The 12,964-nt window shown below is 63.6% G+C and overlaps 2 protein-coding genes across 6 annotated transcripts in view; one reads left to right on the top strand and one right to left on the bottom strand.

Annotated features, from left to right (window-relative positions):
* Positions 1-253: 253 nt before the first annotated feature.
* On the top strand, positions 254-8,084 carry ADRM1 (ADRM1 26S proteasome ubiquitin receptor). The gene is made up of 10 exons (XM_081033414.1): positions 254-2,623; positions 3,351-3,564; positions 4,198-4,314; positions 5,692-5,815; positions 6,053-6,139; positions 6,645-6,726; positions 6,900-7,132; positions 7,347-7,504; positions 7,659-7,761; positions 7,877-8,084. Exons 1-10 carry the CDS (start codon positions 2,034-2,036, stop codon positions 7,981-7,983), a joined length of 1,815 nt encoding a protein of 604 aa, XP_080889540.1. The 5' UTR covers positions 254-2,033; the 3' UTR covers positions 7,984-8,084.
* Positions 8,085-8,225: 141 nt separating this feature from the next.
* Positions 8,226-12,964, bottom strand: part of LAMA5 (laminin subunit alpha 5) — a 47,556-nt gene continuing 42,817 nt past the window's right edge. For all 5 annotated transcript variants that reach the window (XM_081033409.1, XM_081033411.1, XM_081033412.1 and 2 more), the window contains 17 exons: positions 12,717-12,850; positions 12,482-12,644; positions 12,193-12,315; positions 11,964-12,112; positions 11,737-11,869; positions 11,520-11,663; positions 11,197-11,327; positions 10,965-11,123; positions 10,714-10,852; positions 10,482-10,627; positions 10,219-10,411; positions 9,986-10,150; positions 9,711-9,873; positions 9,454-9,587; positions 9,282-9,375; positions 8,989-9,108; positions 8,226-8,821 (listed from right to left, as the gene is read on the bottom strand). In XM_081033409.1, coding sequence (XP_080889535.1) covers positions 8,658-8,821; positions 8,989-9,108; positions 9,282-9,375; positions 9,454-9,587; positions 9,711-9,873; positions 9,986-10,150; positions 10,219-10,411; positions 10,482-10,627; positions 10,714-10,852; positions 10,965-11,123; positions 11,197-11,327; positions 11,520-11,663; positions 11,737-11,869; positions 11,964-12,112; positions 12,193-12,315; positions 12,482-12,644; positions 12,717-12,850 — 2,454 coding nt within the window. In that variant the 3' untranslated portion in view covers positions 8,226-8,657. The remainder of the gene's footprint in view (positions 8,822-8,988; positions 9,109-9,281; positions 9,376-9,453; positions 9,588-9,710; positions 9,874-9,985; positions 10,151-10,218; positions 10,412-10,481; positions 10,628-10,713; positions 10,853-10,964; positions 11,124-11,196; positions 11,328-11,519; positions 11,664-11,736; positions 11,870-11,963; positions 12,113-12,192; positions 12,316-12,481; positions 12,645-12,716; positions 12,851-12,964) is intronic.

The raw sequence follows: 12,964 nt of genomic DNA, 5'->3' as shown, positions 1-12,964 counted from the left end.
GTGTGATTCCACTTAGATGAGGTCCCTAGAGTTGTGAAAATCGTAGAGACAGAAAGTAGATGGTGGTGGCTGGGCTCGGGGAGGGGTGCACAGGGAGCTGTGTTTAATGGGTGTAGCATTTCAGTTTTACCGAATGAAGAGTCTGGAAATGGATGGCGGTGATGTTTTCATAACATTATGAATGTATTTACTACCACTTAATTGAACTTGACACTTAAAACTGGTTAAGATGGTAAACTTTGTTATGTGTATTTTACCACAATAAAAAAAATGAAAAATTATCAGTGGTGCTGGGGTTAAGGAAGAGGGAGGGAGGGATAGCTACAGCAGAGAAGACTTCGGGGGCAGTGGAAATTCTCTGCATGACACTACAATGACAATCCATGTCATTATACATGTGTCCAGTCACACTCACACACAATGTACAGTGACTCGAATGTTAACTATGGACTTGGCTGATAGGACGCGTCATTGTAGGTTCATGGGTTGTCACAATGTGCCATCCGTGGGGGTGCTGACAGTGGGCAGGCCGTATGTGTGTGGAGGGGTATGTGGCAACTCTTTGGACTCAGTTTTGGTATGAACCTAAAACTGCTCTAAAAAAGAAAGTCTAGCATTAAGAAAAGACAACAAAAACAACTGCAGAAACCACCTGCCAAACCCGTTTCTCGAATGGCTGTGCCATTTTGTGTTCCCCCAGCACCAAGACTGCCCAAGCACTGGGTCTTGTCCAGTTGTCTTTTCTTTGTAGCCATTCTAATACGTGTGCTCTAACTTGCGTTTCCCTTTTGAATAATGGTGTCCACCATCTTTTCCTGTGCGTCGTGCACCGTGCACACCCTCTTCCGTAAAATGTCTGGGCATGTCTTTTGCCAACTTTCGGGCTGCTGCGTCCTCAGGCACCTGCTGCCTTCCCTTCCCCCCTGCCAGCGGCCAGGCAGGATGAGCCACCGTCAGCTTGTTTGGCTGGGGCAGGTGGTGAGCGGGCTGTGGCTGAGAGGTCGCAGGCCCACGCCCAGAGGCCTTAGGCAGCCACTGGGAAGCATTCGGATTCACACAGCCCAGGGGTGGGGGTGGGAGCACGGGGGGGCCTCCACAGTGCTTGTCTCCCATAGCTTGTTTCCTTATTAGATGTTTCATGGACTGTATTGAGAGTCTATAAAGCTTCCTTATTCTGAGCCATCCCAGGACACGGGCTCCCAGGGGTGAGGAGAGGACATTATCCGCTTAGGACCCCTCTGAAGTCACCGCCTGGAGGGGAAGCGCTGACTGCAGGTTCTGGAAAGTTGGTTTCCCGCGGCCTCTGGTGGCAGCTTTTTAACTTTTCATGCCTTTAACAAGTGACACCTGCCGCTGGCCCTTCTCAGGGAGGCCCACTGGATTTTCCCAGTGTCCCTCCTGGTGTCACAGAGCAGGGAGGTGCCGGGCACTCCCCGCTGCCCTCGCCGCTCTGCTCAGACACGAGCTCCGGTGTACGTGGGTTCGATCTACCTACATTTACCATATTAGAAATTAAACTGAACACATTTACCAATATTTAACTAATTAAAAGTTAACAAATCCATGCCTTATTAACATTTTAAATGCAAAACAGCTATATTTTCAAAAACAAAAATTCGTGAATCTTTAGACCGTCAGACGGTGGCTACGCAAGTTGTGCCGGAGGCATCAAAGTTGTGCAGAAGGCAGACACATCTGAAAAACGGTGAATAAAAAATACTTTTCAGTCTTACGCTTTTAATAAAAAGGCTGAAACCCCCCGTTACGGACATACTGTCCCCGAGCAGCACGGGGTGGCCGCGGGGCTCAGGTGGCCTTGTCCGTGGGGGGGCAGGCGCCAGCTCCGGCCGGGCGGGCGCAGGGCTCCCGGCACCGGGGCCGTGGGGCTTCCGAGGTCGCACGTGGCAGCGCGGGGACAGAGACGGGAGTCGCTGCGCGTCCTCTTCTGCTCTGGGGACTGTCCGTCGGCCTTAACGGAGGACGACTAACCTCAGTCTGGAAACCACGCATAGACCGGGAAGGGGGAGGCGCCCATGTCGGTCAGCACTGGTACCGGGCGGGCTTGGGGACCCCGGGCGGGGCCACTGCTCAAGGCCCCGCGGGTGCGCCGCACGCGCCGAGAGCCCCGGAGGAAGGCGAAGCCAGCGCAGCCCTGGCGTCCTAAGACACCCGGCCCCGACCCCGGGACCCCTTCCCCTACGTCTCGGGACCCAGCGCCCGCACTGACAGTGACGCTGAGCCCGGGTCTCACGCCGGCCGAGGTCCAGCGCCCATCCCTCGCCCCGCGCCGGCCCCGCAGACCCCGGCGCCGCCGCCAGGGGCCGCCGCCGCGCCCCTATGACACAGCAACAATAGGGGCCGCTCTGGCCCGCGCGCTGCCGGCCCACGCTTCCGCCGGAAGGGAGCCGCCGGCGTGGGGGCGGGCCACGGCAGGACGATGGACGGCCGCCCTCGCCAATCGTTCGCGGGCCAGTGTCGTCCCCGCGCCTGACGGGGCCCAATTGGCGGCGAGAGCGGCGGGCTGGGCGGGGCGAGCGGGGGCTTCCGGCGGGGCCCGGCAGGCGCCGAGGAGGAAGACCGAAGCGGACGGCGGCTGTCTCGTCCGAACCTCGGCGCGGGCCAGGTACGGGGGGCGCCGGGGGCGCGGGCGGCGACGGAGGGCGGCGGGGGCGGCCTGCGCCGTCCGCGGCCCCGGAGCCGGCGCCGGGTTTGTGGAGGCGGAGTCCTGGGACTCGGGCCCGCGGGCTGCGTGGGCCTGGGGCCTGGGAGCCGGGCTCCGGGAGCGGCGCCCACGCTGTCGGGGGGCGGGCAGCGCTGCCCCGTGCGCGGGCCGACGGCTCTCGGGGACCGGGCGGCTGTCGGGGCCGTGGGACTCCTGGGCCAGCCCGCGCGGAGCCAAGGGCGTCGGGCCGCGGCCGTCGCGTCCTCCCGCCTGCGCGGCTCTGGTCTGTGCGGGAGGCGGCCTGCGGCCCGGCGGCCTGTGTCCGGCCGGCGTGCGGGCGTCAGCGGCCGCGTCCCCGCCGCACGGGGCAGCCCGGCCCCGCCCCGGCCCCGTTTAAACGTCTTGGGACCCGGCGGGTGTTGGGGACGGGCCCGGCCTCGGGCAGGGATGTCGCCCAGACGCGCGGGAACCTGAGAACACGCGGCAGGCGGGCCTGCTGGCAGCGGCCCCGCCGGCCCCGTCGGCCCCGCCGGCTCGGGTTCGCTCGGGCCCGCGGCCCTGCACGTGGCGTCGGGCAGCTCCCGGCCCCGCACCGCGGCCCGCGCGTCACACGGGCCAGGGCGGCGTTTGCGTGGGAAGCGAGCGTGTCCGCCACACTGACCGGTGTGCGTGCGGGGCCCTCTTCCAGGATGACGACTTCGGGCGCGCTCTTTCCCAGCCTGGTGCCGGGCTCCCGCGGGTCCTCCAACAAGTATTTGGTGGAGTTCCGGGCAGGGAAAATGTCGTTGAAAGGAACCACCGTCACCCCAGACAAAAGGAAAGGGCTGGTGTATATTCAGCAGACGGACGACTCCCTCATCCACTTCTGCTGGAAAGACAGGACTTCGGGGACCGTGGAAGACGTAAGTGACTTGGGCCGCGCGACCTCCGGCCGTCACATCAGAAGCGGCTGCCTCCGCGCTGCTTCACTGTTTGCAGGGCGGTGGGGGTGGCGGCGTGCTGGTTTGCTGTCCTCGGGAGCTGTTTTCTTTGCGCCTGGGTCTTCCCGGTCTTGACGGTCAGGTAGGTCTCTCCTGTCTGTGGGAACTTGGAGGATTAGGTGCCTGGAATCGGAGAAGCTGGAATTGGAAAACCTTTCCCGCCGCCCTCCACAAAGCCTTCTCCGTGCTCATCTTTTCCCCTGTTCTTTGTCCTTCTGTATCAGGTTTGAGAGCAGGTCAGAGTCGATTTTTTAAACTCATCTTGGAATATTGTTCTCAAAATGTCTGTTAAAAAATCCTTCAAGGATCGAAAGCCTCCCTTCCGTGTTTAGCCCTGAGCCCGGCTCCCGGCCTTCACGCCCTTCGTGGGGTGCCCCTGAGCCCGGCTTATCTGCCCTGCAGATACCCTGCTGGTGAGGGCTTGGTGTCTTGCTCACACGGTCTGCACCCTCCTCCCCAGCCCACACCTAGATGCGGGAGCCTGCGTGCTGCCCCGGGAGGTTCTGGGACTCAGCGTGTTTGCGCGCTGCTGACTCTGCCCTTCCTGTCGTGCAGGATCTGATCATCTTCCCTGACGACTGTGAGTTCAAGCGTGTGCCGCAGTGCCCCAGCGGGAGGGTCTACGTGCTCAAGTTCAAGGCGGGCTCCAAACGGCTCTTCTTCTGGATGCAGGTGTGTACGAGGTTTTATTTGCACTCCGCTTTTTCTCGCTGTCATAAGATTAGGTTAGAAGCTTGCTCGCTGGACGGTACAATTAGCTTTCACAAACTGGCTCTTTGACCACACGCGCTTCCACGGAACCTCAGAATTCCAGTGCATCACCGTGCCCGGGGGGTGTGGGAAGGGGGCCTCTTCTTCCAGAGGCCCAGCACTTGTGTCTGGGCCCCGAGTGCCCTTCCAAGGGGTGGTGTTCCCCTGGAGGACACACGAGTGATTGCCAGGCTGGGCCCTGTCTTGATGCATCGATGGGCATATGGCCTCTGGTTTGCTTGTCGCCCGGTGCCCTCTCTCGAGGGTCATGAGGACCACAGGGCAAAAGCAAGGGTGACTGTGTGTGACCACCCCCTCCCCAATGGTGTGCTCTGGGGGCTCGGGGGCCAGCACTCCAGGGCCGCCTCGCCCCGCAGCTGCCGGCAGTGTTCCTTCTCCCACCCGGTGGCCATTGGCCCGTCTTTCTTTCTGTTATGGGCAGTGTGCCAGGGTGACTTTCGTGTGAGGATAAGCTACATGTTCAGTGACGTTGTGGACTGGCTCGTGCAGTGGGTGTACGAGTGCGCTTGTGGTTTTGACAGATGTCTCCTCGTTCCATCCCGGAGGCTGAGCCCCCAGCACTCCCGAGAGCCCGGCAGGAAAGGCTTTCCTCGTGGGGGGCCAGGTGGTCTGTGGTGCGGCTGCTCACTTGTGCTGAAGTCGTGTGCAGGTGGCCGTGGACAATAAGAAATGTGTGGAGGCGGCCACGTTCAATAAAACTTTATTTGCAAACACAGATGAGGCCATGGTTTGACAGCTGCTGGTGTAGAGCTTGTTTCTCCAGTTTTGCCAAGAAATGTCAGACTTTGTGCACCTACTGCCTTTGTTCTTCCCTGTTTTGCTCCGTTGCTGGCTCTCTCCCGTCTGTCCTGAGGGTGGGGACTGTGTCCGTGTCCCAGGCTCCCTGCAGGCCCATAGCACATGCTCAGGGACTGTTGGACAGATGAGTCTGGGCACTGCCTGATGACCCCCAACACACACGGGCTTGTTGCCCCCGTTGACCTAAGAGGCTGCGGGCCGTGCTGCTGCTTGGCAGTGCTGTGATGAGAGGGTTGTGTCATTGCGTGCAGGCCGGAAGGAGGGACTGTGGTGACCGGCGGCCTTGCAGGGTGTGTGCTGAGTGCTCTTAATGCTTTCGTGTCCTGTCTGTCAAGTGGGCGAGCGGGTGGGGGCTGGGTCCTCTCCCTGATGCTGGGTGACGGTGGACAGGTGCCAGCATGTGTCTGAGCCTCAGGTGCCCCCTCTGAGCAGGGCCGTGGTGGGCGGGCCGCTCACCTGCGGCTTGTGTCCTCCCGGCAGGAGCCCAAGACCGACCAGGATGAGGAGCATTGCCGCAAAGTCAACGAGTACCTGAACAACCCCCCGATGCCCGGCGCGCTGGGGGCCAGCGGGAGTGGCGGCCACGAGCTGTCTGCACTGGGTGGTATGGCGCCTCCCGGGGGTACTGTGGGCGCGTGTGGCTCTCGGCTGGCATGGCCCCATGGTGCGGGCGGTGTTCGAGGTGGAAACAGAGGAGTCCAAGTTGGGAGGCCCTCGTGCCCATCCTAGACGGCCTCACGCCCATCTGACACAGTGGAATGGGGTCTGAGCGCCAGCCGGGCGCTCCCGGAGGGCCAGGCTGGCCACGGGCAGCGTGGCCTGAGTGCCTTCTGTCTTCCAGGCGAGGGCGGCCTGCAGAGCCTGCTTGGGAGCATGAGTCACAGCCAGCTCATGCAGCTCATCGGACCGGCCGGCCTTGGAGGACTGGGTAACGCCTGCCCCCGGCCTCCACCGGACAGGTGGACGGCTGGCCTTCGCTGGGCTTGCCTGGTGTTTCACTTTGCCTTTCCGCTCCTCCCTGGCTCTGAGTGCTCCCTGGGGGGCGGGTGAAGCCTTCCAGGGCCCCCAGTGAGGAGCCAGCTGTGTGCATCGCCACCCCTGCTGGCGGGGGTGGGGGTGGTGCCTGCGTCCCCCATGCCTGCTGCCCATTGGATTTGGGGGTGTGTTTCTTGGACATGGGAGTGTTGCTGCTTTGTACCTGATGTGCGCTGCTGTTACCTGGAACCCAAGTGTCAGGGGTGGAGAAATACAGGGCTTAAAGCGATCAGCTTCCAGGAGACTGCGATCTGAGCAGTTGCCATCCCTTGGTCCCCTGGGCCCACTGTGGTCACCACCTTCCCCCGTTGTCCCTTGGCTTCAGTGCAGGGCGTTTCTGCTCCGGGGGCAGGGCAGGTGGGCGTGACGTCTGAGCTCGAGTCACCTTCATTTTGCAGGTGGGCTGGGGGCCCTGACTGGGCCCGGCCTGGCCAGCTTACTGGGGAGCGGAGGGCCTCCTGCGAGCAGCTCTTCGTCCAGGTGAGCCTCGCACCCTGTCCCCTCGCATAGTCAGGTGCCACCAGCTGTCCCTTCTGCCTGAGATGTTTCAGGTTCTTCGAGCACCTGGCAGTGCAAGGGCCTTTGGGGCAGGACCGACGTGCTGTGGCGTCTTTGGGTGTGTGGTTATTCCAGTGCCACCCTGCTCTTCCCAGCTCCCGGAGCCAGTCAGCAGCGGTCACCCCGTCCTCCACGACCTCTTCCGCCCGTGCCACCCCAGCCCCTTCTGCTCCAGCAGCTGCCTCGGCGACCAGTCCGAGCCCTGCGCCCAGTTCAGGTAATGGAACCAGCACGGCGGCCAGCCCAACCCAGCCCATCCAGCTGAGCGACCTTCAGAGCATTCTGGCTACCATGAACGTGCCGGCCGGGCCCGGAGGCAGCCAGCAAGGTAACAGTGCTCCTCGGCCCCAGGCTGGGGGGTGAAGGTGCCTGCTGCCCCTGCCCGCTGGCTCGCTGGTTTCCGAGGCATGGGCGCGCTGCTGCCTGCACGATGCCTCTGCTCCCTCGTCCCCTCGCCACACTCAGCACACCTCTGAGGATCGCTCTCCTCAGTGTGTCCAGACTGGCCTCAAGCCGCTGATGGCTCTGTGCTTGTGCCGTAGTTGACCTGGCCAGTGTTCTCACACCCGAGATCATGGCACCCATCCTTGCCCACGCGGACGTGCAGGAGCGCCTGCTGCCCTACCTGCCCTCTGGGGAGTCGCTGCCGCAGACCGCGGAGGAGATCCAGGGCACGCTGACCTCCCCCCAGTTCCAGCAGGTAGGCGTGAGGCCTGCTGCCTGCCATGTGCTTCTAGCCTGGCACCCTGGCACCAAGAGTCCCCGTGATCCGCACTGGCCCAGGCCCTGCCCCAGTGGGTGCGTCCCCCACAGCCCCGCGTGCTTGCTCACAGGAGACTGGCTCTTCCTTGCAGGCCTTGGGCATGTTCAGCGCGGCCTTGGCCTCGGGGCAGCTGGGCCCCCTCATGTGCCAGTTTGGCCTGCCCGCGGAGGCTGTGGAGGCTGCCAACAAGGGCGGTAAGTACCTGCGGCTGCTGCGGCCACGGCGCTTTGTTCTCCTGGAGTTCAAGGCAAAAGCCTCCCTGTTGGGGAGCGCAGGGCTCAGCCTCAGGCTTTTGCATATGCGTTTCAGATGTGGAGGCATTTGCCAAAGCAATGCAGAACAGTGCGCGCTCGGAGCAGAAGGAGGGCGACGGCAAGGACAAGAAGGAGGAGGAGGAGGACATGAGCTTGGATTAAGTTATTCGCTGTCTCTCGGGGGCGGGGTTCTCGGCTGTGCGATAGCGTAGCACCTCACACCTCTGTTCCCACTCGCTGATAAATAAAAGTCTTTTCTTCTATCTGCCAACTCTGGTTTTTCTGTGCCCAGGAGGCATTGCAGTGGCCCCGTCCCCTTGTTGTCTGGACGGGAGCTGGCATGACAAGCGCCTCCGGCTCTGCAGTGTCACCCACGCTGTGTTCTGGGAGAGGCCTGCCCCCACGTGAGCCCCCACAGTGAGTCCCCCATCGCTCAGCTGCTCTCTCTTCAAAGTCAGTCAACACTGTTAAACAAGTTCCTTTTTAATTTTTGTTTTAAGCAGAGACCAGTGATTTACAGACTTCTCAAACTATTAAAAGTTGGGGGAAGGGATAAAAGGTATAAAAACCCCATTTCATAGTGTTTTACCCTTTAAATAAAAAGACAGACATAACAGACCGTTTACAGAAACGAGATCACCTGTAGAATCTAGAGCCTAGGCTCTAAACGCAAACTTCATCTGTGAAGCTGGCTGAGGGTGGCACTGTCAGCAAGCTGTATGGAGGGCTTGGGGGCTCTGAGAGGCGGGACCTTGTTTGCCTGGGGTGGCCGGCCATGGGGACTGAGGGCCCCTGAAGGCCCTCCTTTATGGCTAGGGTCCTGGGGGACAGCTGTGCTACGTAGCTGGGCAGCCGCTGGCCCCCACTGCCCCTTGGACGCCTGCAGAGTGAGACATGGTGACAGGGGACCAGTTCACCACCAGATTCCTCATGCAGCCGCGGTAGACTGGAGGCCAGTGGTGCCTCGGAGTGGGGGCTCCAGCACGTGTGTCCATGGGTTCTGCGGTGTGGGGAAAGATGGAGGGAGACAGGCTGGAGGAGAGACTGGCTTCCAGCTGGTCCCCCCACCAAGCCTTGGTCTCCCCAGCTGTCCCACCACAGGAGCGGGGGAGAGCAGGGTGACCCCAGTGCCTGGTCCCCGAGGGGCAGTGCTGAGGCCACACTCACCAGGCAGGCCCCCTAGGTGCAAAGGCACCGGGGTGTAGGCTGAGGCCGCTGGCACGGGGCCCAGGGTCTGGTTGCTCTGCGAGTCCACCTCCAGCCGGAGGACGTTGCCACCTTTGGTCACTGTAGGGCACAGGATTTGGCTGGGCTGGGGCTGTTTGCCTCATGTTCCCCTGCCTGGGACTCCCAAGTAGCTCCCTCCCAAATCCCTCCTAGGCTATCTGCTCTGCAGAAGCGGGGTAGGGGGAGGGTGTCAGGAGTGTGTGTCTGACCATGGCCGATGGGCCCCAGCTCACCTGCCAGTTGGTGCCACTGACCATCACACAGCGCTCTGGACAGTGTTACCAGCGTGGAGAACTGGCCTGCACCGTCATCAGCCCACAGCAGGACCTGGGCGGGATGCGTGGGCATCAGGAGGGCCCTGCCAACCCCGATCCGCCCTCTAGTCACAGACCCCACCCAGTTTACCTGCTGCTCCAGCACCTGCAGCTGCAAGTAGGGGGGTGCCTGAGGCCTGCCCAGGTGCAAGACGAGGCCAGTGGCTGTCTGGGGCCGCACCTCCAGCTCCAGGCTCACATCGGGCAGGGTAGCCCCCAGGGTGTCTGCAGGGAAGGGGCTGTGAGGGGAGGAGGCCCCAGGCCACACCCTCCTTCCCTCCCTCCTGGGTATCCCTCCTACCCCACCCGGCCTGAGGCACACTTGGGGAGTGGGGACAGCAGGCAGACCTAGAGTGACGGCTCCCCCGCTGCCTGCAAAGAACAGGCCCTTCTCCAGGTGGCCTGACAAGCAGGGCGTGACCCCCACCACTCGAGTGGGGTCCCTCAGGGGCTGCCCGTCCAACCTCAGATTCTTCACACAACCGCCGAACTGTGAGCTGCTGACAGCCACCTGAGGGGGCGCAGAAAGATGGACATAGGGTCAGGTGCCCAGGGGTGCTAAGGAGGGGAGACTGCGTCTGGCTGGGCTGGGGACAGGGTAGGGGAGGCTGGGCAGTTCTCACTGGGAGTTTGGGTCTTTGGCCGCTGAGAGGGAGGCCCCCCACAAACAGAGTGTGGGCCTGGGGGCCCTCTGCCCCTTGGTGCAGCTGGTCAGGCTCCTTGTGGCCCTGGACCTGGACCCCGTCTATCACCAACTGGATCCGAGTCTTCTCCCATCGCACGGACACCTGGGGGGGAGGCACGTCAGGGTGGGGGCTCCCAGGGCCCCTCCATTTCCCTCCTCCTCGTTCCTTACCTTGTGCCACTGACCAGCCCGTGAACGCTGGTGGCTCTGGACACGGAACTGGGGCCCAGGGCCTTCTGTCTGAGCGACAAAGTGTCGGTGACTCAGAAAGAGAACCAGGGAGGGACTGCCGGTGGCCAGGGGCGCAGCGTAGACCACGAGTCCTCGGGGGGTGCGAGGGCGGACCAGCAGTGAGAGTTGGGACCTGCAATTCGAGTGGGGGCGTCAGCCTGGGTGGCCCCTCCACACCCCCCCCACACCTGGGCCAGCCTTACCAATCCCCAGGGGGTGCCGGGATGCCTGCAAACTCCAGGTAACTGGACAGGGGACCCCCAAATTGGTAGGCGTCTCTTATGGTCCTGAGGGGCTGGAGCAGCGTGCAGGCAGGGTCCTGGGAGGGCTGCCGGCTGCGCCGGGAGGCCTGTGGGTTCAGACGGGGGTGCTGGGAGTCTGGGGGGCTGCCTTCTGCCCACCCTGCCTCCCTCAGCACACCACTCCGGTACCCACCTTCCGAGTCACTGTGCGCCGCAGCCCTCGTGGTGCTGGCGGTGTGTGGGTGCCGGGGACTGGAGCGCAGCCTGAGCTCACGCCCACACTGCCCACATTCTGCTGCAGATCAAACACGCGCTGCGGCCCTGGGGGGAGCCTGCAGAGGGGCGTCAGCAATGGGAAATGGGCGGGCGAGCGGGCGGGGCACCCCCACCCCCCCACACCCCCCATCTCCACCCCCCCATCCCCCCCACCCCCACTCTGCTCACCGCTGCACAAAAACGTTGCTGATGCAGCCGCTGAAGTTCTGGAGCGTGCTGGTCTCTGGTAGGCCCCCCAGGATGAGCTTGTCCGGCTGGGGCTGAAGCCTGGGGCGTGACCCCCGGGGCGTCATGTCCTGATACTGGTCGTCCACATAGAGCCAGACCCTGTGGGGAAGAGCAGCATTTGCATGCCCTGCCCCCACCCAGCTGCATGCCCTTCACCCAGTCCCTGCCTTACCCTGTGGCGTTGCTGTAGAAGGCGACATAGTGGGGGGCGCCATCGGCAAAGACCCCTTTGGTTTTCACCTCAGTCCCCATAAAGCGGAGTACCACATGGCCCTGCTGCAGGAACACCTCGCAAGGCCCATCCTGGGGACAGTGGCCAGGTCAGTGGACCAAGTCAGGGGCCCAGACTCACTGCCTCCAGCCACTGGAGTCCCTGCTGCTGCTCCAGGAGGTCGTGGGGCAGCAGGCTGGGGCAGCAGGCGGTCAGACTCGGGAAAGGCTGGACAGAGGTCAGACTGGGGAGGCGGGATGGGGGAAGGGGGCGGGCGGACGCACCGGGAACCCTTGGTGGTACAGCAGGCCGCTGTCCTGCGCGCTGCGGAAACCCAACCCGGAGTAGAAGTTGCCGTTGGGAGGCACGACGTCGGCGAGCGCCAGGAGCAGGAAGCCGTGGCCGTGGAAAGTCATGGCCCGCTCCACCTGCAGGGCGGACCACAGTGAGGGCCCGGCACTGGGGGGAGCGGGCTGCGGGCGGGGCGGGGCGCGGGCTCACCAGCAGGTTCGCGGTGCAGCCGGCGCTGATGCCCGTGGTGTTCAGCCGCTTGAGATCCACATACTTGCCCAGAGCTTTGATGCCCTTGATGCAGCCGCGCACTGAGCCTCCGGAGGGGAAGAGCCGCAGCAAACTGCGCGACAAGTGAGTGTGGGAGCGGCCTGGGCAGGGGACGGAGGAGGGGCGGGAGGAGGGGCGTGGGGGGCGTGCGCCGCCCGCAGGCTCACCTCGGGGGCAGCCGGCCTACGGGCGCGCCGCCCAGGTAGTAGGCGTCGGCCCCATCCAGCGCGTTCTCCTGCTCCACGCTGAACACCGTGGCCCGCTCCACCCGCACGAGCACGCGCTTGCGGCTGCCTCCCAGCAGGAACACCTGGATCTGGACGGCCACACACGGGGCTTCAGGGCCAGCCGGTCCCCGCCACCCGGCTCTGCCCGCCCTCCCGGCCCAGGCCTTACCGCCTTGCTGGCCGCGGTCAGGGGCGGCGGGGTGTGCAGCGGGACAGCCTCTTTCAGGCCCTCGCCAAAGTCGTAGAGGAGCTGCAGGCGACCGTCCAGTACCACCAGGCACAGGAACTGGCCCTGTGCAGTGGGCGGGGTCAGCACGGGGCGGGGCCAGCAAGGGACTGACGGGGGCGGGGCCGGCATGGGCGGGGCCGGCGTGAGCGGGGCGGGGCGGGGCGGGGCCGGCGTGGGCGGGGCGGGGCCGGCGTGGGCGGGGCGGGGCGGGGCGGGGCGGCCGGCCTGCCTGGTGCTGCAGGAAGAAGATGATCCCACTGGAGGACACCAGCCGCAGCTCCTGGTCGAAGCGCTTGGTGGTGCTGATCTGACTCTCCACGGTGATACGGGCAAAGCCGGAGCCATCCAAGTAGGAGCCATCTGTGAGCCACGGGTCTCCAGTCGACTTGGAGCTGCAGGTCAGAGGTCACGGGGTCAGCAGAGCGTGGGCCACGTCTGGGTGAGGGGCCCCAGGCTGTACATACCGGGCACAAGGCTTGTCCACGGCCGTGTTGAGCAGGAAGGTCTTCTCAAAGTTGTAGAGACTGACCACCGCCTCGTTGAGCGTGTCCATCTCAATGCAGCCCCGATAGCAGGAGAAGTTGAGGGGCTCCGGTGGCTGTGGGCACAGCACGTGATCAGGGCGCCGCCCCCTCCCCCAGACAGACCCAAAAGGAGGAGCTCAGTGCCCTGGGACGGACTGCAGCCAGACACCCAGCAGGATTTGCTGGGA

Source organism: Rhinolophus hipposideros, assembly GCF_964194185.1.
Source record: "Rhinolophus hipposideros genome assembly, chromosome: 22".
NCBI lineage: Eukaryota > Metazoa > Chordata > Mammalia > Chiroptera > Rhinolophidae > Rhinolophus > Rhinolophus hipposideros.
Note: the sequence above shows the minus strand (reverse complement) of the source record. Positions and strands in the feature narration are given on the sequence as shown.

Excerpts from the sequence above, each read along its gene's own strand:
- ADRM1 (XM_081033414.1), top strand. The coding sequence starts at position 2,034 with ATGTCGGTCAGCACTGGTACCGGGCGGGCTTGGGGACCCCGGGCGGGG. Across the intron at positions 7,505-7,658 it reads CCTCCCCCCAGTTCCAGCAG|GCCTTGGGCATGTTCAGCGC; the intron begins GTAGGCGTGAGG and ends TCTTCCTTGCAG. Across the intron at positions 7,762-7,876 it reads GGAGGCTGCCAACAAGGGCG|ATGTGGAGGCATTTGCCAAA; the intron begins GTAAGTACCTGC and ends TATGCGTTTCAG.